The sequence below is a fragment of the Atractosteus spatula genome, chromosome 6 (genome assembly GCF_055471065.1).
Source record: "Atractosteus spatula isolate fAtrSpa1 chromosome 6, fAtrSpa1.hap1, whole genome shotgun sequence".
NCBI classification, from domain to species: domain Eukaryota; kingdom Metazoa; phylum Chordata; class Actinopteri; order Semionotiformes; family Lepisosteidae; genus Atractosteus; species Atractosteus spatula.
The window spans coordinates 47,420,093-47,446,090 of record NC_142711.1 but is presented as its reverse complement, the minus strand read 5'-3'; the positions used below and the strand labels follow the sequence as shown (position 1 = coordinate 47,446,090).

The following is a 25,998-nucleotide window of genomic DNA, read 5'->3' as shown; positions in this document are numbered from 1 at the left end:
GTGTTGACAAGCTTGTATATAAACAATGTCACATGAAACACACAAAGAACAAACTATAGTGTGGCTGATGCCGATCTGGGCTTGCATTTTTAAAGGGTTATGTATTTATGTTGTTGAACTGTAGATTTTATTTCAAGAGCGAGAGACCAGGAAGATAAGCACAGTTTAAATCTCAGTAACAGTTGTTCTAAATGCAGTGGCAGTGGTTGTTCTAAATGCAGGAAATTCCCTCTTGGGTGAATGGGTCTTGTTCGGAAATTAACATGTATATATATATTCCATCCTACCTGCCACCCTGGCATCAAAGCTGTAGACAAGCAGGAAAGACCAAGTGACATTCAGCTAACTCCAAAAGAGACTGCCATTTTTTTCATATTGATTCATAGAAAAAAAAAATAAAAAGGGTTTAAATAGTTCACACAGCAGGGGCAGGCAGAGGATCAATGCAGGATGGAGATCAGAGGCTATTCTGTCTGTCTCTTTCTCTTACAATAAGAGTGAATAATGCTTCAGTGAACTGCGAATGACATTCATTTTTATGTATCGGTTTGTGTATGCTCCCGTCTTTATAGTGGCCTGTCATCACCTGTGAATGCCTCTCTGGCTGTTAATCCGTTCAGCTGACATACTCACTGGGCCCAGGTGTTCCTTCTGTACATCTGCCTAAAAGCCAGGAGTAAGGACAAGCAGCAGCATTCACTCCCTTTCTTCTTTTCTAGCTCATTTTTCTGCATTTCAGCTTGTCATCTTCTAAACTCTACCGTTCTTTACATTGCAGCTTTATTGTTTTTAAAATTAGTGTGAGGCTTGGTTAATATTTTGTAGCCGAGGGGACTTATATCTGCTCCCATTTCCTACAGTTTTGTGTACTACAGTGCATTTCTTCAAATATTTTTTGTTTGCTTCATTGGCCAAGATTATGTAACACGGCTTCCTTTTGTGAGTTCTAAGACAAGAGACTTCTAAATGAGGCGGCGACCTTACCTAGGGCTAGATGAAATCAGTTGCACATTCCAAACTCATCATGGTGGTCTTCTGCTGTGCAAAAACTGCTTGCAAAGGCAAACCAGACCTCAAGTCCCAAGTTGGCAGTTTTTGATTGACAGGAGGACCGGAACGCTATGCCTGGATTAGAATAATCATTAAGGATAAGAGATCAGCTCAAGAGATGTAGCTAGTACCGTTATCATCATTTTGGTATCTGAACTGTTTCCTTCTTAATTGAATGTACAGCCTGTGCATTTTAATACAGATCTTCAGACAAGCCTCACTGGCATGATATTCTCCCGTTCAAGCTGAGCATGTGGCTGTACCTCTCTGTGAAGTCATTTCCTCAGTTAATACAGGTAAGGCCCGTTTCTGCGTTTCTGCTGCTGTTTCCTGTGACCTGCAGGAAAGTCCATTTGCAAAGCGGTAATGATAAGCAGGTTATATTGCGTGAAGAATGCTGTGATAAATAAACAGATTTAGTGTTCACAAATCACTGTACTCTCCCTGCTTGTAGTGTACCACTTAAATAGCATGTGTGGAGAAATCCTGACCTTCTAGTTAAAACTGTTTGGATTTTTCTAGAGAGCAGCTGCCAAGCAACCAGTGGATGTCGATTGCATGTTGCTTTATTAACCTCAGTCAGACATCTGGTACAGTGGTTCCCTGTTGCAGTAGCCTTTCTTGCCCCTTTCTGAACTAAAACCCATGGTTTCTAAAACATACTCAATTAAATGTTTTCATATGCTTTTGCCTAGTTTTTTCCCCCGTAAGCTGTGCTAGCACGTTGTCAGCTTGGTGAAACCAATAAAGTCCTGACCAGTGGAAATGTAATGTTTATTAGTGGCACTCCCTTTGAAAGTCGAGCTTGCTTGGGATACCAAAAAAGAGTAACCGAATTGTGCCCATTTACACGGTGCCAAAATATTTTGATTTGCCAAACTAAAAACCAAATGAGTAGCCATCGTTTTCAGAAAAACGAAAGAGAGCAGACTACCCCTGAAGGTCATGACAGCAACCTGAGCTGAAAGAGGGTTATTTTATAATTGCTTCCCGGTTTAATTTGTAAATCTGTTAAACGGTGTTTAATGCAGGTTTCAAGCTAAATTCAGCTTGTGAAAATCAAACTGAACGTACAATATGTACATGTCAGTGAATCAGTGAATGATGTTCAATGCTTTAATTTAGTAAGTAAAGTGGAACAGATTTTCTTTTAACATTCAGGTTGTACATTTTGTACACAACCCTTGATTTTGTGTGTTAACGGTCTTGTTGTTTTTTCTCAGGTTTTAGCTTGTTACTAAAGCAAACTAATCCAGGAATACTCTACATAGGGCTTCCACCTTTAGGCAGTTATTCTAACCAAAGTGGTTATATCTGAATGTCTGATGCCCAGTAAAAATATTGACAGAACTGTTGACTTCAGATGAGACGCTTTTGAAGCTGTTCTGAAACAGTGCTAACCAGACTGATTTTAAGCACCCAGTTCATGTGCATCTTGTATTTTCAACATCTACCTTTTAATGCAAACGTGCATCATTAATTTCTTTCACTTTTTATGTTTTTTTTTCTTGTTGTCATTAATTTAGCAAAGGGAGCTTGACAGACAAAATATCCATTTTATGAAACAGTGTGCACAGTGTAAGAGGACCCCCTTCATTTTTCTGTAACAATGTGTTGCTAGAGAATTTGAGAAAATGTTCATTTTGTATTCATAAATGTGATGTAACCAAGAACATGCAGCTTTACTACATAAAATAAAACGAAGCTGTCTTGAAGAAGGAATACATTCCAACTACGAATTTCCCACAGCCTCGCCCTCTGATTAATGTGACGGTTCTGTTTGGCTATTTTTTTTACTTAAAGATGAATAATTCTATCAAATGCATCTAGGTTCCACAACACACTGGTGACAACTTCTTTATATTTGTGATATAACTTTTAAAGTAATTTCTTGGTAATCTAATCCCTAAAGGCTATGCCTATGCAGATTTCAATGGACTACTTAAATCTGTGCTTGATTAATACTTGGAAACAAGACTTTTTTATATTTTAGCAGTTTTATAGTTTAATCAGTTAAGCAGTTGTAGGGTATAAGTTTGTTAATGTAGATAATCTGAAGTTGAAACAGCCAGTAGCAAAGAATTTCTATTTCACATTTCCAAGTACTCTTTATATTCGGAACACTAACAAAATAAGTAATTTTCTGCTAGGCAATACGGATCACACTTCTTAATGAGTGTTATTAATCCCAATGTATTTATGCATGAAGTAACACGTGATTTCCTGTTGAAGTCATATTGAATGCACATGAAACCAGGATGTGATATTTGCCATATATACATGTTCAAATTGTTTTCCTTAATTAGTATGAATTAACCATGTGCAACCACTTATTTTAAAGTAGGCCTGCACTATTAAGAGGCAATACATTAAAATTAATAATAGTTTGCCTTTTAACTATTTTTAACTCTGTTCTTAAAGTAAGTCCCCTTGTCACGTATACACTGTCCTTTCCTATTTGGTAGTGAGTATAGTGATGGCATTTTTAGTGATTTTAAAAATATATATTACATGATTTTGAAGCTTCTGTACTGTACTTGTTTCAGTGCACTGAACAAAAATGTCGTGATCACTTCAACCCTATCAGCTTCAGGGATCCTGTTTTTTAAATCATTTGGTTATTCCAGTTAGAGTAACTATAATCTGCATCAAAAGTCCTTCTGGATTTATTTTATTAAAGTAAATAGTCTGGATTCCAGGAACAGATTTGTATTAAAATGGAGAAAATCACTGGTGATTTTAACCCTCAAAACTTCATATGTTGTGCTGTATAGAGCTTAAAGACCTGTGCTTTCCAGGTACTACTCAATACACAAAGTACTTAACGTTTAGAAATGTTAATGTATTTTTAGATCAAAATTCATTTTAATTGCCATCATCTCTGTTAAGTGTATGCAAATTAGAATATCACTTTCCAAATGCTTTTTTTCTTCAACAAGTGTGCAGCCATTGGTTGTGGTAGAGAATTGATATGGTATTAAGTATGGCCAGTAAAGTAAAGAAATATTTCATATTAAAAATAGAACAAGTGTAATAGTCTATTTTCTAAACAGTGTCCCATTTAATAGGTTTTTTAATTGGGGGAAAAATGAATAACCCACGTTTGCTGTATTACCTCAAGGAAACGTGCTAATGAAATGTCTACATTTACATTTCTGCAGGATGTCAAACAGTATTATGAGGACTACAAAGAAATGAAGATCAGGGAGAAGGAGGAAGCTCTGGCCCTAGCAGATAAAGAAGCCCAACAAAGTACGTCATGTACTTATTTCTTAAAAAGAAACATGACCCATGATATCAACTTAAAGGTGAAATGTTGGCCAATCGTAAAGTTTCCACGTGTTTTGGTAGCTTTTGTAAAACATTCTCCCGCGTGTTATAAAACGTCACTACAACTTAACGTAAAGAATGCCTAGTGTCACTTCTGTTGCGATCTGCACATTTCGAAAAGTGTTTCTGTGTCCAAGCATTTTCCTTGTCCCGATTATGCAGAATTTCTTATTCCTCAGAAGATCTTGGCGAATTTGCTTTACCTAAAAATCTTACGATATCTGGGAGATTCAGCCTCCAAAGTTCCGACATCATGACTTGAGAAAAAACGATCATTCAAAACTTTTAATAAGTGAGAAGGATATGAAATAATTGGTTATTGTGTGCATTATACATGGTATTCCACTGACCGTTTCACCTAAGTGGATCAGTTGTTGAAAAGCTAATATTTTGATAGCCTGAAAGTCGTTTGGGCAACACACCCATATATGCAAAAGCTTATGTGATTATTTACAGCATTACTGGGACTCAGAAGTAATTTTGTTCTGCATTCCATATAGATCTGATCTCCAGTCCTTTTTCAGAATTAAATTTGCATTTATAGTTGAATGGTGTTGTATACATTGCCTATAGAATATGTTTTCTAAATTTATCTCATCTATTTTTTGTGATATATCATCTATCATATTAATCATCACGCTTGGGGGAGGGCTTATTTCATATTAAGCAAGTCATTGAGGTGATTGTTTACTTGATATTTATGAGTGACTCAATTTACAAATTAGCATTTTAGCATACAAATGAGGTCTGTCAAGGCTAGAAGAAATTCAATGGACTTTTCTTTGTGAGCGCTACAAATCTCTTGGCGTATTTCACTTGGTTTCATTAAATACCTGCAAGGGCTAAACAATGAATTTCAATACTTCCACAATGGCTGACAATGAAAACAAGCACACAGTGTGGTGTTTTATACCAGGAGCAAATTCATATCGGAGCACTGACTCAAAAAATTCTAATTTGAATGGAGTGTCCTAGTGTTTTGGAGCAGTTATGCGAGACAAAAAATTCAAAATCTATGATTCAGAGTAGCAGTGATTTTAAAGTTCAGGTTTTCATTTATTGTTGTTTTGTCTTATCAGAATTATTAATATGATCATTGTGCGGGACTACAAGAAGTCATATTTATATTACATTCCGGGCTTTCATGGATTTAGTGTACTATTCCTTGTTTTATGTGACATTGCTACACCCATCAGACAAAAAAGGTCACCATCCAAGCCAGTTATATCAGAATAAATGTCTAAAATAATTTCTGTTTAGCAAGACCATTGTGTTACAACATATAAAAGAATTTATGATTTGGTATTTCTTTTGTTGCCAAAGGATTGTCTACATACCAAAAACATCGTCGAATCGTTTGGAATATTTAGGATTCTGCCACTTTGCTCTGTAGTACCTACTGGGGGGGGGGGAGAAATAGAGATGCATTTTTCTGTTGTGATATTCTGGACAGAATCAAGGCAGACAAGCTTGGGGATGCACTGTCTTATAAACCTCTCGCTGGGCCTGGGTTTAACAAAATAGATGCCTTTTGATGGAAACCACGTAACCTCGCCAAGCCACTGCAGCAGGTTTAGGATTAATGATGCAGAAAGATGTCACGGCATATTTTGATTTTGCTTCCTATTAGCTCTAATTTAAACGGGCCATCGCATGAATTTGAAATTAATAATCATGTCGCTGGGTATTTAACTGGGTAAACGCGTCTCATGCAGATCAGCAGAGAGCTGTTTTAAGCAGCTGTCTTTCATGACCTAATTGCTAATCTGCCCCCACGTCGATCTGCACTGCCACTGGGAGTGTTCAGAATTCCCAGGGGAAGTCAAGGGGATGCTGGTAGGGGGAACTCCATGTAATTTGCAAATTGGAGCGAATTCAACGTGGAGCCTCATTAAAACACGGGAGAAGAAGTGCGAACGGATTATCTGTCGAAAGGTAAATATTACCCGGCTGGGGGCATCTGTACAGACAGTGCTAGCCGTAGTGCTCTGGCCTGCAGTTTTTTGGGGGAGGCCTGCCAGCAGCTGTTTCAATTTCTTTGTTTGCGGTGCACGATCGAATAAAGACAATTTTATCAGAGTGCCTACAGTGCATATATACCGTGCATAAAAACCCTCAACCTCAGCCGGTAATGTGCTGCTGCCATGTGGTTAATAGTATTAAATCGTTGCTCACTGTGGTATGCATTTCATTTTTTGCCCTCCTGGTTTAAGGTTACTGAGCACAGGTTTTGCATTGGTTGCCTAAACTAAAAGTAGTTGTGATGTCCTGTATACAATTAATTTAAGAGTCCCTTGCAATTTCCCTTCAGGGATATGAAAGTTTTGGGAGAATCAGGCTACAAGTACATACTGGCTGTCCTGGCAGTGCATTGTGCTCTCGGACAGCATGGAAATCTCCCAGAAAGTACACAGTTGTGCATCCAGTCTTGTATTGTAGGTTGCTTTTTCTTAAACTGCTCCCATGAACGAACCATTTAAAACTGAAGTTATTTCCTTCAGTATGCCTAGTATGGAATAGAGTGGTTTCAGAAACTGTTTCTGTGAGCTTTCAGATATTAAAAATCTGTAAGTCCTCCCTAAAAAAGGTGATTTAAAAAGTGTCCCTTTTATTTGGCTTTTTTTTTTCTCCATATTGCAGAAGAAAAGAAACCAAAGGTGAAGAAGCCCAAATCTGAGTTTCCGGTGTACATCCCAGAGTCCAGGGAAAACACCTGTGTGCCATCTTATGATCAGGATGTGAGCATTGAGGAAATTGAAGACCAGATGGATGACTGGCTCGAAGAAAGAAAGACGCCAAAGAAGAAGGTATATGTTCATTTCCTTTTTCTATCTTATCTGTTGACAGGCTATTAAAGGTCTGAATGTCTAACGTTTTCCCATTGTACCTGTTATATCAAAAATGTCAAATACTCCACGAGGCAGTCTCTTTTAAAGGTGTGTAATGAAGCATAACTCATTGTGAAATACTCATAAATATTTCACGTTGTACCTGCTTTCAGGATAATTTTATAAGGCCTTTGGACTCTGTTTTCATGTTTGACTTCAGCTATTCCTGTTGGCTGTGTTGTTTGAGACACAAACTGAGCGAATACAGTGTATAAGAATCAAAAGCTAATGAAGAGACTGGAGTTCTTATTATTGTTCTTCCTTTTAATAACTGAAAATAAGCAACCCCATTTTCTAATTAACAGACTGTTTAATATTTTTAATAATAATATAAAGAATAGAAATAGAGGATAACAATGTGTAATTAAAAATTTGGTTTGTGTGTTCCAAGTAGCATTTGGCACTATGCATTTACCGTCAATGACATTATAGAATATACATAGAGCAGCAAAGAGTCTTCTCTTAACTGCTTCACTGCTGTTTAATGCAATATCGTGTTAGTTTCAGTTAACATTCCCAAAACCATTGTAAAGAAGTTTCCTTCAATTTTACACCTTGGGCAGTTTGTACTGTCATTGTCAGTGTTGCTGTGAATAAAAATTCCATTTCCATCCATATCAGAACATGACTTATGCCTGATGAGAGTTGTGGAAACCTGTAGCCTATCCTGAAAACACTGGGTACAAATGGGCTCGACACCCTGGATAGGACAGCAGTCTATCACAGTGCATACACACACGCACAATTTAGTGATGCCAATTGGCATCTGAATCCTCATTATTAAATTATAGGAGAAGAACAGTAGATAGCAGATGAACAGGTCGACCTATAACAAGACTTTCTTGGGTTACACAATGGAACAGCACTGGAATTTTTTATTATTCTGTTGTTGCTAACGTCTTACAGTGGCAATAAGAAAAACAATGTAAATGTGTCAGAACTATGACTGAAATCATATTGGCAAATAGTAGGATTAAAGTTCCGTACAAAACGTAGTGAGGGTTGGTGTGATTGAATTCTTGTAAAATGGAACAGCTGGCATAGCCTCTGGCTCCCCCACGTGCCTGAATTGGATGAAGGAGTAAGAGGATGGTTGGAAGAGCATCAGTACAGTTGTCCAAGAAAGATACGTGGCAGGGACAAAATGTAGACTCTGTGATCTGCATCAGGAGGCAGTGATGGGTGTCGAGTTGGATTTCGGTTCTGCCAACCCAAGTCACCAGGTTAGGACGTCGGACTGTCGTGGGGCAGCAGAGAGGACAAGAAGGGATATAGGGATGTCAGGAACTGGGGTTTTGGGGTGTAGGGGAGGTAAAGAGCAGTGAAGAAAGCAGGGCCCTTGAACTGGATCCAAGCAAGAATAAGAAGCGTTTGGAAAGTGTAAGCAGAAGAGCTGTATCTCAGAACCAAGGCAGTCGCAGCCAAAGAGACTGGAGAGCAACTGCAGAGACCGGAGAGGGTTTATTGTAAATGGAGGTAGGTGCTGCCAGGTGTGCTTTGCTGTAGGTGAGTCTGGCCAGATGTGTCTCAGAATGGATAGATTCAGGTGGAGCTAGAAGCTGAGGAGTGGTGAAGCTCTGCAGACAGGGTGCCGGCAGGAGAAGTGGGAGGGATCGAGCACGGCGTCAAGGTTCTGGATTAGAAAGCAAAGGGGAGAGGAAAACCAAGGAAAGTGAAACTGGAGAGGTCAGAGGAGGAGGAGGAAGGAGGAGGAATGGTGTGCATGTCAGCTCCTGGAAGGTTGATCTTGAGATAATGGGAGAGAGAGGTTAAGAGAGCAGGCTGCATCCGGAAACCGGAAGGAGCAGTTGATGAAGAGAAGGAGACGGGGGCAGTATCCAGAATTCCCAAGTGAGAAGGAGGGGAGAGGAGAATGGAGTGATCAAGGGCTCCATGGCAGCTGAATATTCAACAAGTGGCCGGACTGAGGTGAATCTGGCAGAGGATAAAGTCAATCACAGAAGGAAGAGTTTGCATATTATTTTTTAAACTGTTCATTTACTTATCTTCTTGCATAACAACAGGTATACAAACTAAAAAGAGACACAAAAGAGAGAAAAAGACAAAAAGGTGGCTCAGCACAAGTACACATTTGTTTTTTTTTACAGATACAGAATACATGACCTCAGGGGACAGACATAGGCATGATAAATGTAGGAGGGACCAATGTATGCCAAGAAAGGGTTCTACACGTTATAAAGGACTTGACGTTTTGAGTGTAGTAGACAAGTTAAAGTTATCTGAAAGGATGTACTTCAGTATTGTTAAATCTTTAAGGAGCTAACAAATTAAGCAAGAGTTATTTTTATAATTTTGTGTACACAATCACCTGGAGTGTTGTTGTTATACAGATGATCCACTAGTTTAGTTGTAATTATTGCCACCATAAAATTCCATGTAACAGACACAAACATTATTGGTTTGTAATTATATAAGTTGGCCTTGTCAGTTCGTGAACTGTTGTTATACAGTATTAGAAGTTTTTCAGTAAAAAGACATTAGAGCTATCCTTGAGTAAGTGCAGGAAGAGTTATGTTATCATTCTATACATAATAGCCCGCAATTTTTTTAGTACAATTAGTTGAATTTCAAATGACATATCTTTAACTTCTCACTGTAACACTGCTTCATTTTTTACTGTTTTACTTTTACTGATTTAGTACTGAAAAACCTTGTCTGTTTTAGTCACATTTGCAATATTCTTTTCTCTCTTCCTTGCCCCTTTTTATATTGTACAAATTGCATAATGTACAAATTGCAGTAAATGATATATTCTCATCTTCTGTGATTAAAGGATACCTCCATTTTGTGCCAAGTCCTGCCATGCAATGTGGATGAGTAAGGAATCGGCCATGATAAGGCCAACTGTAGTCTGCCAGAGGTCTTTAGAGAGTTCTATCACTAATTGGCCAGTTTCTTTTGCTGGTAATCTGTATTGCTGTAATTACGGCTTTAGCTTTGTCCATTTCATCCTGCTGTCTTGCTGTAGCAACAAGAGCGACCAGGATGAGGACTATTACTAATCTAACCTAACTGTGGACAGCTAACTGTTAGTTGTCCTAACATGTTTACACACAAGGATTAGCTGCTGGGTAGATACTGGCATAACTTGCACCAGACTGTTGTGACATTCTAGCACTGATCATCCCAAGTTCCTGTTTCTTTTAGATGAGTTGTAGAACATATGAATGCTATGTTTTCATAGGGCCAGAATGTGTACAGAGCAGGCGTTTCACGATGCCCTTGCAATGAGTGACATTCCTGAAATGATAAATAATTCACAAATTTATTTTTTAAGAAAATTATCATGCTTTGGTATCAAGTGCATTGAGATTTTTATTCAACAGACATTACGAAGGTAAATTCATTCTGCTGGTTCACAGCAACCCTGATCATTAACAGGGTTGATCGCGAGGGAGTCAAAGACCTTGTTCTCAGGACAACTGGTGCTTATTCGTTGCTTTCTGAGTACTTATTGATTTTTTACCAAGCTGGACATTCAACAGGTTAAATCTCCTCATCAGCTGTTTATGTCAATTCTCTCACAACTGGTAACTACAGTCCCAATTTTTCAGACCGGTTATTAAACCTTGGTAACAAAATAAATTCATTGATGTTATAGAAAAAATAAATTAAAAAATTAAATTAAGCATTAAAGTGTGAATTTTGTGAAAATACTGTAAGTCTCCATGTCATTGCAAACCCCTGATCTCACCATGGGCGACAGCAAGAGTTCCCTTGAATTGCAACATGATGTGGCCCTTCCTGCTCGCTAGTCACTGTAATGACTAATGTAATGTGATGTTCGAGCAAATAAGGTTGTGCAGCAGACATTTCACTGCAGATATGTTTCCAACGTCATCTGCATGCAGAGTTAAGAAGCAAGTTGTATTTATTGGCAAAACCATCTTGGAATCAAAAGCAATATTTCTATTGGATTAAAAGAGATGTATTCACAAGCCTGCTTGTTTGCAGTGTAATAGGGCCACTTCGTCTCACCGGAAGAATATGGCACTGTGAATTCCTGGAAATTGCACAATTTTGTGATGTAAATTGGAGGCTTTAGAAGTTACTGTGTACAGTTTACTTTTATTGTGGTTTGCAATACACTAACCAATCCTGAAATATGAAAGTTGCATTCCCCTATAATGGTTATGTATCACTCGAGTGTATCCCTGTTAGTTATCGCTGCTTATTCAAAATAGTGTCAAAATCATGTGATTAACATCCAAAATTATACATGTATAAGTAGAGTGACAAGTTTTTTGTTGATGCTCAATCTATATGTTCTTTTGCATTTACTCCACACTTGTCACAATGCTGCTAAAATCTTTTTCTACAAACTAAAACATTGCATAAACATGTATGTTTAATTCATGGTGGTGGAAAAATTGAGGATGTCTGGCATGATTTCCCTTAAGAAGATAACATTGTGTGTTTATTGCCTCTGGGTGTATTAGATCTGTCCCAGGGTAACCCCATACTGGAAATCTGCATCACTGGAAATTTTCATCCTCTTCTCTTATATTTAAAATCACTGTAGATAAGAGGATCCCACCTCTAGTCCTGAGGGTCAAAAATCAAAATGTCTCTTTGCAGCTTAAGATATGTTTAGAATGCTTAAATGGATCTAGTTACACATGAGTATTTCCATCCTCCTAGACTGGCAGTTTGTAACTGAGTACAAAAGTACGAAAACTGGATCAGAAGTTGGACCAAGAAGCTGGATAAGTTGGGAACCTCTGTTCTTGATGTTAATTCTGATATGGTACATTTCAGCATGCTACTATATAATTTCTCTCTGACGTTCTTGCTTTCATCTCTGATAGACCTAAAAAACAAGGAAGATGGGGAAAAAAGACGATAACCCTGATTCCTAGCTCACCTGAAAGAAATGACTGTGCCCCTGCTGGGTCCAACACTCCTGTGTGGTAGTGGAGACTTTCCAAGCATCTTTTGTAGCTGCAGCTATTTTTCTTACTCTGTCAGTCAGACTTCTTCAGCTGTGAGTGGGGACTAAGAATCTTTGAAGCAAGTAGTTCAGTATTCAAGTAGTGACTGATGCCAGACCTGTTTGCCTAATTACTTCAATTTACATCATCAATTTGCAGAATTACTCTCGCATATGTCTTATTGCAGCTATTATCTCTTTGGACCTTGGGTCAGGCTGTTAAAATTTTTCTGAACTTTGCCAAAGCCTGGAGCTCCCAGGAACCAGTACTGGCACACAGATGTATAGTATTTTAAAGAAGCATAGCATTAGAAGCCAATAGGCCAAGAAAAACAGTTTGCAACAGTCTAAGCAAATGCAGATGGCGTCAAGATCTTTTAGGTGTAATCTAAACTAACCTTAAGCCTGCAGGGCAATACTCCTTATAATGAATAACATGTGTTAGCACATCTCTTTGATAGATGTGAAAGTGTTAATGCTGTAGTTATTAAGTTAAAGGGAGGACTGTAAAGACTGCGAACTTCTCTAATCTGTTAAAACCAAACCACGTTAAGGAGCATGTTTCAATTTCATGAAGCATGTGGATTGACAAAATGAGCTGGTAAAAAGATAAGTGGGCACAGTCTGGCCTAGTGCTCATTCTCTTCCAAAATTTGATAAATCTAGTTTGTAATTTATAATCGTAGTCCCTCAAAAAATGTATGTGGATTGAAAGACTGGTTCCAAATAAAGGGAAATCTTGCTATTAAATGCTTGTTTTCAAATGTTTAACGTATATTACCATTCCTTTCTAGATTACGAGTGAGATAGTACTGTCATTCACAGCCATTCCATAACAGACATGCCTTTCATTACCCACAGAACGGGTCTGTTATAATCAGTAAATGGTCCCAGGTCTAAATATTTCAGACTGGTTGGCATGTGTTCTTTCTGTTCGTTTTTGTTTGGATAATTGTCAGAGTTCCCCTTCCCCCTGCTTTATCATCACTGAAATCAGTCGAAACAGAATGGTCAGATGCTTGTATGTTTACAAGTGGGAGTCATTTAGACCTGCCACTGTTTAGTTCATTAGAATAGGTCTTGACAATTGATTTCCCCATCTGCCTTAGAGATGTTAATGATTCTCCTCTATCTGTAGAAGAGGAGCCCCCAGGAACTCAAAGCATCGAGGCCCTATTGTTTCACGGAGACACATTCTGACTTTAATTGTGCTTGATTAATGAGAAAGTGAGTAAAAATAAGAGGTCTGACCTCATGTGCCCTGGCCAGATCTCTGTTTGTAGCTTTAGTTCTGGAGCTAAGCCTTTGTGAATAGGAAACTTGAAAATGGTTGCTCCTTAAAACATATCTGTAGGTTTGAGGCACCACAAGTCATAGAGTGCTTAAGGAAAACCTGTGTTCTTGAGCCAGTACTGCAAATTAATGCTTTATAAATGTAGCCTGTCTGCTAATATTGGAACAGCATTATTTTAACCTTATGATTGGATTCTAGCAATTGATGGTGTAGCAAGAATTCTAGGTCTTTGACTCAGCGCCAGCTCTGCTAATCCCTAGTCCTGTCAGTCTTTGCAAAAGAAGGTGTCAGATTTAAACATAACATAACATCATCACTTTATTAACCCTTTACAATTTCTTGCATTAGGAATTATCTTTTCGCATACCCCAGCTTGCTCTCCATGAGACACATAGACACACAGATAGGGAGAGAGCCTGGGGTCAGAGCACAGGGTCTGCCATTGTACGGCGCCCCTGGAGGTGCTTTCTGCTGATCTCCCTATAACAATTCTGTTAAGACTAAATATGTTTTCAAATGCACGATATACTAATGTTAACCTTATTCACTCCAGACCTCTCAGAGAAGGTCTGAGGGAAACAAACCTAGCCCTAAAACAAGGAACAGCAAGCAACTTTATGAATAATTTTAGACAAGTTTTTTTTGCAGTACCTTAGACATGAAAAACAAAATTAGGGTCTGTGCCCTAATGTAGTATGCACATTCTACATTAGGATGCACAAGAAATGACTTGGTATCCTTTATTAGCCTTTCTTTGAAATTTAGATTCCTAAATATTTCCAAAATGTAAATGACAAAGTTCAGAATACTTCCAGAATGCTAGTTCTTCATAAATGCTCTCCATGTTTTCAATACCCAGAATCTAAAATTTTAGAAGGTGGATGATGCTTCAGTAAAATATTGAGAAAGGAAGTTGAATAAAAACTCATGGAAGAAGACAAGGGAAAATAACCGTTTTCTTCAGTACTGAAGTACAAAAATGAATGTATTGATGAACTGAACAGAATAAATTGTTTTAAATGAAAATTGGTTCACAGTTATTTTCAAAACAGGACCTTCTCTTAGCCTTAACAGATGTACCTCATAAACCTTATCCCTTCGCAAAGGTTTATGTGTATTTCCTGGCTTGAACGTGCACTAATGTCTTTTCAGGCCTTTAAACTGTTTTGATGACTCTGGCTTTTGTACTGTGAGATGATATTTCATTGGCTAAGTACCTGAATTATTTTGTAGAAACTATTTTCTTGTTTTGCTTTTTTTGCTCTGCTGTACTGTGTTTACTGTGACTATTGCTTTTTTTCTATCAGGTATTATATGTAAATACAAATTGAATGGTGCTCTTCGCATCTTGCTTTTTCAAGAGAATCTGCGTGGAATGAGAAGAGGGTGAATGGAGAATCATTTCTATTCAAGGGATGCGATCAGTTTGATGTCTTTCTGTGCTTTCTTGTTGACTTTGCCCAGGGAAAACAATCAACTGATTAACATTCAGAACAGCCTCTTCTAAACGAGTCTACCAAAGCTTCACTCTCACCTTTCATTTCCACTTACAAAGGTAATTCCCTTTCATAGATACTGCATTCAGCGATGCCCTGCCCTTTCCCCCCCTGTTCATCAAGCAGTACTTTCAGAAATTAATTAATAATGAGTAACAATTACCTTCTCAATGTGTACAAGCATGCATCATTAAACAGCCAATGTAAGCCTATTTAAACTTGCTTTATTTAAAATCGATGAATTTCTACCCTCTGATACTGTTGAAAGGAGGAAACACTTAACCTATTGATCTACAAAATGAGTAAAATGTAAAACTTTTACCCCTGGACTGCAAATTTAATCTTTAATAAAAACACTAGACTTTATCGATACCATGCACAGGGCATTTAGAAATAATGTTTGATCTTTTATTTACTTCTATGGGAAATGAACTACTTAGGTATTATACTAAGCATAGAAAAAACAAATGACTATTCATGAATGGTTTTAGCAAAGTAAAGTATACAAATTTAGATGTCGATTAAATCTTTTTGGAGTCATTTTGATTGATTACAGACCATGAGTTGGGTGAATCGGACTCTTGCATAAGCAATAAGTCACTTCATGAGAACACAGAAAGGAACCATTTACCAAAAGAGCAGCGTTTCACGCTGTTGAAGCCATGATGTTCTAGGCTAGACTGAGTTTGTGTACTGTCCTTGATGACTGAGGTGTTCGGAGATTATACCATCTTGCCAGGTTAGGAATTGCAAAAACATTTTGTCAGCCCTTCGTTCCGATCGGGCAGGCCAGGAAACGCTGCGTGTTGCAAGATCGTTGTGGTTATGGTCTGGGCTGGAGCATCAGGTTGCTGCTGAACTCCACTTGTTGTGATTTAACAGCAACAGCGTTTTCTTTTTAAATACATTTATAATAAACCCACTACAGTCTGTGGATGACTTCCTCTGCCACAGTGACTCGATGGCGCCTCTTTCAGGAAACGGTGTCTCGATGCCATGTCGTTTGTGTCTGTGTGAGCCCTGCAGCGGATTTGCGTCCGGTCCAGGGTGAAACCCACCTTGCGCCCGTTGCTTGCCGGGATAAATTCTGGCTCCCCCCACAACCCCCCGATCCTTTCCTATATGTGTGAAGCTGGGAATAAAAAGTACTGTCAAAATATTGTCAAAGTGTATTAACATAGAGGTCAAATTAAAATGTTGGCCTTTGCGCCTATAAAATCGGAGATCATCACATTTCTGGAACAGTCCGCAGTCTTGTACTGCTCTTCTATCGCCGGTCCTTCCCCAATGTCTGCCATTCTTTCTTGCTCTTGCTGGTCAAGATAAGCTCTGTGTTATTCAGCAAACTAAACTAAAGCACCTAATCTCTTATTATTGTGGAATGGCTTGGGCTGCTGAACAGAGGGGCATTTCAATGCTGAACTTGCCTCCAAACTGAAATATGCCTGCGCAGGCTCCTTGCATTGCCTCAGCTGTATCTGAGAATGAGGTCTTTTGTACTTCCTTGTGCTTCCATTAGCGTGATTATTAGGTGAGGGTTTAGCATGTTCAGTCTGTTACTGAGTACTAAACTTAGCACGGTGTGTTCTGTCTTGAGATAATGCGACCAGTGGCTGAGAATGAGTGATTTCCAGATATGTAGCTGTTATTCGTAACAAAAACACCAGATCCACTGTAAGTATTGCTCTTTGAGACTGTGTTGGTGTTCAACTAGTAGATCAATTGTAGCATTGTCACTATATTAAGCTATAAAGAAAAGCCAACAACTGCTAATTAATACATTTTACAAATTTACCTTTTTTACATTTGTCCGCTTTATTTGTTGCATGAATAGTCTATTAATTCAGCAGAAGTATTTATGCAATATTGTCTTGTATGGTTTTTTTTGTGGTCATGTATTAAAAATGTTCTAAATATTTTAAACATTTCAAACAGAGTAGTTGGAGATGCAATTTTGTAAACAAACCTTACGTGCTTGTGCTGGAAGATGACACTGCAGGTAGTACTATATAAAATACATCACAATATGTCACTTGTTCCTGCTGAATGAAGCTTTAATGTTGCCCTGTTGAGAGAGACTGCTAGGATGACTGTGATTTGAGTGTACAGGAAAAGGCCAAACTGCTGGGTTTTTTTTAACAAAAGCTTTGTTCTAGATATAGCAGGTGTTCTGAAAAGCTTTAAAAAATAAAATTGCAAAAATAAGACTAAATGAACTGCAGGATCAATAAAACTACAATAAATCCCAATTTTAGATTTTTGTTTAAAAAAAAACTGCCCCTTCATGTCCGTCATCCTGTCAGTTTAAAGAGCAGAACCCTTACTGTCCTAGTGCTTTTTTAATTGTGCTTAAATTAGAAAAGCGTTGACAACAATGATCCTGTTTTTGTTTCAGCGCTCCGTTGTGCTCCTCAGGTATGTCCGGAATAACTCGGTCGATAGAAATAACTCATCCAAGGTGCACATTTATTTTACATATCGGCGGAAAGACGGCACACCTGTGACCTCACCGCTGTACTGATCTCGGGGGCGGCGGGAGGGAGGGGCTGTAGAAACGCATTGTTCCCCGCAGCTGCTCCCTTTCTCCGGCCTGCTGTCACTCCGCAGCGCGCCGTGCTGCAGACCTCCTGCAGAGAGAGCTGGAGGAAGGCGGCAGCTCCCAGCCACCTAAATGAGGAGAAGGTGGTGGGGGTAACAAAATGGAATCAGAAACATAACACCTTCTGCAATTTTCGCAAGCTTGGTATCCCAGTGCGCAACTCGGCAGTTTTGGTAATAGGTGTAGGGAAAGAGGGATTCACGTACCTCACAAAGCATAGCTGTCTGCAGCGAGCCAGGCTGGATAAGACGCAGTTCCAGCATTTGATCAAGCCTGTGAATGGTGTCCGCATGATATGAGGGTCACATTAAGGCTGAAACGATTACAGACCAGTTTATCGATTTACATATCGGTGCGTGTGCATTCTATCTGTAAATCAATTGGAACGACAAGTACAGTGGTCAATCTGAAGGGAGGATAAGAGTCTAAACAGTGAGGGAATTAGCTGTGAACGACTGCTCTCTTTAGCTTTAATTTGCTCGTTTAGGAATGTAATACAGTATTTCTAAATATTATAATATTGTGTTTTTAATATATTATAATATCAAAATCTGAAAACGGAGGTACCAGCACTACAAAACAAAACGTATCTGGAAAAACTTTTCTGAAATAGGTGTACCTTGTTCTGTGAAAGCCGGCTACACTAAAGGTTTCTTTGATGAGGGGGAAAATAAGACTGCAGTTCCCATTCAGATCAAGTCTTATTCCACACAGGTTTTGTATTAAAACTAGTAAACTGCCATTCTTTCATTAACATATCAGAAAGCACAACTGACACATTTCAGCCAAAAGCTCTTCAGGGAAAGAATAAATACCTTAGGAAAAGATTAAAGGTCATGGGTTAGTTCCTCATTAAGTCATAACCTACATGTGTCTGTATATAAACTATATGCTGTACTGTGTACTTAAACCTTGTGAACAAACTGTTTTCAGACTTTTAGTGTATGCACTTCAATTTTAAATTCTCTAAAACCTATACAATGGATAATTTCTAAAAGAAAAAAAGTTACCTTTTTAAAAAAATTAAGTTTAAATGGTCAGAGCTTTCTGATCTTTTCTGAATTAAATAAAAATATAAAAGTTAAATGGGTTCTTTTTTTATAAATCCTTTGTGGGTAAATCATTTAATATTGTTGCATTAGAAAAGCAGTCGATTAAAATAATGATTATGCTGCAAATAGGTTAGAGTGCATTGTTTTGTACTTGAATGCCACAACAAGCTTTATAATGTGACTTTATACTTATCTTCTAGTATAATGAAATAAATTCATGCAATTTAGTTCAGGACACCTTTTCTAAACTATCCATCATTAGGACGTTGTGTGTTCTTGACTAGGTTTGTTGCGACCTGGATCCTGTCCTGTCAGATGCTGGTTGGGCCTTCAGTTCATCACAGGACACATGCGTGCAGGCAATTTAGATACCAATTAAACTAGTGACACTGCCAGGGGTGTGCTAATAAGCCTCCTTTGGTAGGTTGGTCTCTTGAAAAGAAACACATGGCGAGTGCAATCAGTATAGAAACGTTTGGTTTTTATACCCAATGCAGAGAAAATAACAGAAAACAAACCCCACAGCCTTTCTCAAGATGCCTCTTCTTCCTCTTCCTCCCTGTCTTGTGTATACCTCAAGCAGCCTTGTCGTCTGTTCTTTCCTTTCTGCTTTTTAGCGTGGAAGTAAACTTTACTTGTTCCTCTGTGTCAACAGTCATCGAGCAATGCAGCTCATCGGCAAAACAAACTACTTGATCTCCGAATAAAATTCACAATTTGGCGTCGACTGGCTGGTCGGTCAATTGCTACCTTATTCTCTAAGCTACCACATAAAACAGGTTGTGCTTTTCTAGACTGTAGAAGCCAACAGGTGCTGAAAGCCTCTGTTTACGAGACGGTTTTCCATACATTCGCTAGGCATGAAAGCTGGTGTTTGGTACATCTTTGATGTATGTCTGCAGAAATCGTTGTCAGTTTCGTCCATTGTACCGTTGCCCGGATTTGTTACAGTCCCAAGATTGGATTGCGATTTGCTTTTTGGTTCATTTTTTTCTACTCCTTTACAAATTTCAAACCCTAGAAGTAAATGGTGGCCACAATTTAAAAGTTTCTTTAGAATCAATATCTTGTTGGAGGTTGAAATTCTGTACAATTAACGTCTTTTCATTGAATATGGAATGGACTAGCGGGAAGAACTGAAAAACCATTGGATATCATTGATCCTCTATTGCATCTGTTTTTGAGGAGGACATAATTCAAACTTGTAAAAAGTCCCCTAATGTCTACTGTCTGGTACTGTGTTTTCCTTGTAAATGAAACACATGTGTTGCGCATTACACTCATCAGTAAAATTAAACATTCCACATGCTGTCTGTTTTGACAGTTTGGCAGCAGTTTCAGTTCTGGTGTTTTGATTTCATATGCCCAACACCTAACAGCTACAGAAGACATAGAGTGTGTTGTGTGTTCCACATTTGCATATTAATGTGTGTGTAGCCAAGAATTATAAAGACAAGCAGCATTAAGTAGAGAGCATGCAAATGTAACATAACACAAAATTAAGCTGGCACAGGTTCGTCAGTATCTGGTATCCTGGGCCAATATGCAGGGCCTGAGGGCAGCTTTCATAAAGAAAGCTGGTGTTTGTACCATGAGTGTAAATGGAGAGTGGGACAGCTGTAGATTATTTCCATTTCTTTCTCAGTTGTCCACTTAAGGGTTATGTATGCAGACTTAAGTGAGATCAAATAGGTCTACAGTACATCAGATTCTTGAAATTGTTTGGCAGTGGTAAGGTGGTAGTAATTACCTGGACATATTCTACACAACAGCAAAAAATTTTCAACTGGAAGAAAGATGACTTGCAAAAGCAACTGCTGTGTGAAAGTGTCTCAGTGTTGGCCTGTAAACAGTTTGTTGCTCAACAAACTGAGGCATCTGTCAGGCTACATCATTGTACAACTGGTGCGTTTTTCAGACTTTGCATGATGAGGCCAGTCACTCTGTTTTGAAGTGGTTCCTAATTATCCAGTCCCCAAGGAACATGGTTGCATTCAAAGGCTTATTTCTGCTGACATGTGGGTAATTTGGAGGAAACATGAATAAAATGAAGGGGGAAAAAAAAGACTGTTAGCATGCTTAAAATATATTTATAAATACCAAAGTGTGTATATATATATACAGGACATACTCCCAAGATCTTTTTGGAGGTTTAGTTGTCAAAAAAGGTGGCAGCTTTAAGAAAAAATCCCTCTTTGGAAGTTCTCCCAAGCTGGAGTGTCTTTCTACATTGAAAGCACATGTGTTGTTCGGGGGTTTAAAGGCTAACCTGGATGTATTTCCCCAGCTTGTTGTTTTTTTCTAAGTGAACACCATGGATTTCCAGTGGCTCCCTTTTCTGCTCTGCATGATGATAAGCTGGATAAGCACACAGTGATTGACTGGTATGTGAGTGAGCGAGTACGTAGACTGAAATACCCCTGTGAGGGAAACAGAGTGCCCTGGGTTCCAACACTTTTTGAAAATAAACTAAAAGGATAAAAAATAAAGACGCATGTTCAGACACCCCTTGGGATTACTGGAGTAAACTCCCATTAACTTCAAAGTGGATCTTAGGAGCAGCCTGGCAGGATGGCACTGAGAGGTGACTCACTCTGCTCTGCACTCTGTGGCATCACACGCTTGCCAGCAGATTGTAGGAAATTAGTTACTCCAGCATAAAACATTGTTTGTCCATGATTTTTGCTATTAGAATGCTCTGAAATGTGTTCTTACGTCTTCAGCTGATTAGTCACAGCAAATAGCTCTTTCTCATGGACAATATGTAAAATAATTTCAGCCTTCTCTCTGAATCCAGGATTTAATAGTTCAGCTGTTAATAAATACCACAATTATTAATCTATAAGAGTGTACAATGAGAGCTTTAAAAATGAGGCATAAGTGCTTTTTTTACTTATGAAAGTACAAGCTTGTACTGACGACATTTGGAAAATCAAGTGGATCAAAAATGTAATTTTGAGAATTAGCATCTGAGAGTCTAGTTCAAGAAACCAGGTTGCAAATGCAATTCTTTCTGACTTTTTGGATTCATCCTTCATGATAGTACTTTCTTCACAAAGTGGGGTTGTATTCACCTTAGATCTTAAGTTTATTTTTCAATATGTTTCATACTTGTTTGTTGCTAGGTGAAAAACCTCTGGAGTCTATAACAAAAACAGACTTCTCATCCAACCAGCTAGACGCTATGTAAGGCCAAAATAAAAGACATATTTTTAAAATGTGATGAATTTTTAATGAACCTCTCTGAGCTGTTAGCACGGACCAGGATTAGCTACACTTCTAGACTTGCAGACATGAAATAACATCAGCTTGTCCACGATTAGTGTTAATTGTGAGGTCTGTGAAATCAGAAAATATCTGGTCAAGTGTTAGAACAATACTCTTAAATAACATAATACTATTACAATATTGGAACTGGAACAGGGAGGAGGCTGTCTTAGAGCTTTCATCATTAGAAGAACCTACTGTTTTAAGCTTCTTTTTAATGAAAGTGCACAAAGTGTGGTTTTCTCTCTGTGGTTGCCATTATGTGTTGTGTCTGTCAGCAGCTGTTAACAATGCGCATATTTGTGGCTCTAATTGAGGGTGTTTTATTGCTTCTCTTGTAACGCCACCCCTCGGTGCGCTACTGCGAGATGCCGAAGTCTTCAATTTAACAGCCTCCTCTTGCTTCTGCTGCTGGGTCAACACGTTCTTCAATTTGTTTCAAGGTGCGATTTGGTGACCCTACTGTTTTCTCAGTTCTCGTTCTGAAAACAGACCACACAGCCTGTCCAGGCCTGTGCCCTATTTCAACCTCAGAACACACTTTTATCAGGACCTAGTGCTTCTGGACTCTGTCAAGAAATACACCGCAAACCAACTATTATTCTTCTACCTAAATACTAGCAAAATCTTTCCATTGTTTTATTTTGTAAAGTAGGCTGACGGTGCAAGCCTTTGTTGTATCCTTTATCAATAAATAAAAGGAATCCGTTAATTGTGTGTTAGTGTTTTACTAAATGTAAAACAGGTTATATATTGTGGCCTCCAGATGTTTTCATACCACCAATGAAATAAGGAAAAAACATATAACAAAGAATTACAGATAGGATATCCTGCTGAAAACATTAACAACATGTTTCACTGTAATCCTAATAGCTTTGTACGAAACAAGGTCATATTTTCATGAAAACACTACTCACTAAATTTATTTACATCACTTAGTATTTTATAAAACTTCTGACATGGGTTACATTGACAAGATGCTGCCTGTAGTGTGCAATGAGGTTTTGGCACTTCTGACAAGAAGAATTGTTGTAGGTCCGTCAGATCCTTCAATTTGCACTTGTGAACTACCGTCTTGTGTTTGAATCACAAGTGTTTAAGTGGATTGAGGTCTGGAGATTGAGATGGCCAGTCAAGGACATGTATTTTGTGCATAGTTAGCAACATCTTTGTCGATTTGGATGGTTGCCATCTTGGAATATCTATTTTGAGTCAAATGTGAGGCAACCAGGTGTTTTTCAAACATGTCTTGGTACATGTTGCAGTTCATGATTTCCCTTGTCTTAACAAGGACATGAACAATTCTAGACATGTCCCAATCTTGTTTGGACATCTTTGAAAATCTTTGGAGCCAAAGACGAAAACATACAGTAATAGGGCCCTCCCCTGCAGTGTTTTACAGTGTGCATACTTGTTTTCTCAACGCTGGCTTAAAACGCCAGGTTTACATTTATTCACATCTTCCAGTATTCCTTTAAATAAAATCCAGTAAAATAAAGGTATATAATAATACTGTATTTTTTGTAAGTTCACTGGAAGGTTTTCCCATTTCCCTGATGTATAAAAGGATGTAACGCGCAGAAGATATTCAATAGCAGAATGCATCATCATGGCTAAGGTACGAGTTTTCTGAAGACTGTAAATGAATGGTCATTGATCTCTTTAAATTGGGAAATGACTATAAAAGGTTCCAAAAAAGCTGAATCTCCCATTTTCCTCTGAAGTGTCCAAAACTTGCCATCATGTGATATAAGTTGCTAGGAGGCAACAGCAGTTGATCTTCAAAACAAATTGGCAACTTCACAAAGTGGCAAAAAAGTGCTTCCATGTTTTTGAAGCTGGAGTACTGACGTTCTTTCAAGAAACAGCTGGGTGATATCCTCAGCTCGATTAGCTGCTACTGCTAAACCAGCCAGGTAGGAGGAATGAGACCTCCTCTGGGCTGAACCTTTACGTTCTTATGAAACCTAACATTCTACATCTCCTGCATTTACATCATATTTATGGCCAGGCTGCTAGGAAGAAGACTCTTCTGTGGATGAGCTACAAAAGGAAGAGACCTGCATTTCCCAAACCATAGCTAAATGAAAATTGAAACCATAGGAAATTATTGTGTGGCATAAAAAAGGGTAATGTTTTCTTGAAATATACCATGTGTTCATTCATTCATTACAATCTATGCAACCTTAAAAAGTTATCTACAAGTCTATATCAGTTTTTGTGCAACAAAACAGCTGCAGTTGATTCTTTTACATACTGTATATAAGAAAATGAAAACTGATATGGTGACTGAATGTTGATTCCATTAGCTTGTATTATTATAAGTTCTGATTATTTCTTTTGGTTTCGAAATCTCTCTTGTACCAAAAGGTAAAGAACATCAGAAACTACTTTTTTCAAGTGTTGAAGACTTTACTTGTATACCTCTAATTAACTGAGCCTACATATAAATGTTTTGCATTTGTAGCACCCATTTGAATACAAAATATTTTTGAAGACTAAGATTTAATCAAACCCTCAAGACTTAATAAACACTTTTGTTCCTCATAATATAAAAAGTTTTGTGAAGACGAGACTTTCTCATAGACCAGATTTGTAAAGAGTGCAGTTCATTTAAGTAATATTATATTATTATAATATAATAATCGTATAATAAATTGTATTGTTTGTAACAGAACTTTAGTTTGATTAGTTATGAATAGCTCGTGGTAAGATCTGCCTTTTGTACTGTAGTCCATGCATCTGTTTGGTTCTTGTTAAGCACTATTCTCAGCAATACAAGAAAATCATATTTTAGAGATCCTTTTTTAACTTTATATCAGATTCTTCTTCTTATTCTACTGTCTTTCCATTATCGCTGTAAGGACTCCAGATATACAACCCCAGTACAACAGGAATAAAGAACACAGAAGCAAATGAGTTATGGTTTGGTTACGGTGTCTCGCGTTAAACAATTCTAAAAATGCTAAGCAGTTCTAACGTTCTGTATTATTCTATATGAAAAATATTGATCTCTTTCTTGCCTGTATGCTGTATTTGCTGATGTGTGAACCACATTGTTTTTAAATGCATGTGAGTGTAACCATGTCCAGCGCAAGGACATTTATGGACATTCCCAATCACTGACTGTACTATACTCTAAGAGTAAAGAGACACTTACCAGTTAACAAACGTACATGTGGAAAACTGTAATAAAGTTTTAGCTCATTAGTATCTTATGAAATTGCACTTTCTATGAAATGTGTGCTTATTTAAAAAAAAATCTGATCCCATTTTATGTATAGCAGTCTTTTTATTTAAGCTTATGTGCTATATTTAGTGTGTACATATACATTTGTCATTATCCTTTGTGATCGGAGCGGGTGTTGCCCTGTTCCAGAACAACCTTATCAACATCTATCCTTCCATTATCAGAAAGCGGTTTATTCTGGATAAGGGTTGATCAGACACTATCCCAGAAGTGTAAGACAGAGCTACACCTTAGACAAGATGCCAAAGAGCTAACAATTGTGTCACCCTAAATGCTCACATTTATAATTTTTATACGCATTACATAATCATTTAAATCAGGTAACTATACATTTTTATTGTAACTTTTTTTCAGTTAACAGGTCTTGGTAAGTTCTTAATAACAAACTCTCATACATTTCAGACACTTATTAAGCTTTAAATAATGTCAGTACGATGGATGAAGTTTGTTAGTGGACAGTGTTAATCAGGTAGTTAGAATTTATTTTTGCATTTAAAAAGCTCAACAAACTGATGGATTTTCCATCTGCTGCAAAGGCATTGTGCGTTTATGGTACTATCTAACAAGTTCCAAAAATTGTGCTTCGTTTTTTGGTACAATATACAGTTGGAAGCGTTTGTAAAAGAAAATAAATGACTGGCTTTGAGCTGATTCTGTGGTCTCTCAATGCAGACCTTTGCTAATTTCCAGTATTTTATGGATGATTTATTGTAAAGTCCAAGGTTGTTGTTTTTTTTTTTTTTGCTTTTGTGATCCAATGAATATATAAATTGAGCTCATGTGCGTCTCTGAAGCAGACGCCTCCTTTGTTATTGTGATTA

At 37.9% G+C, this 25,998-nt stretch overlaps 1 protein-coding gene across 3 annotated transcripts in view; it reads left to right on the top strand.

Moving 5' to 3' along the window:
* The window catches only part of dnajc1 (DnaJ heat shock protein family (Hsp40) member C1), an 85,950-nt gene that overhangs the window by 41,929 nt on the left and 18,023 nt on the right, over nucleotides 1-25,998 (top strand). For all 3 annotated transcript variants that reach the window (XM_088918390.1, XM_088918388.1, XM_088918389.1), the window contains exons 6-8: nucleotides 1,253-1,346; nucleotides 4,212-4,302; nucleotides 7,021-7,187. In XM_088918390.1, coding sequence (XP_088774516.1) covers nucleotides 1,253-1,346; nucleotides 4,212-4,302; nucleotides 7,021-7,187 — 352 coding nt within the window. The remainder of the gene's footprint in view (nucleotides 1-1,252; nucleotides 1,347-4,211; nucleotides 4,303-7,020; nucleotides 7,188-25,998) is intronic.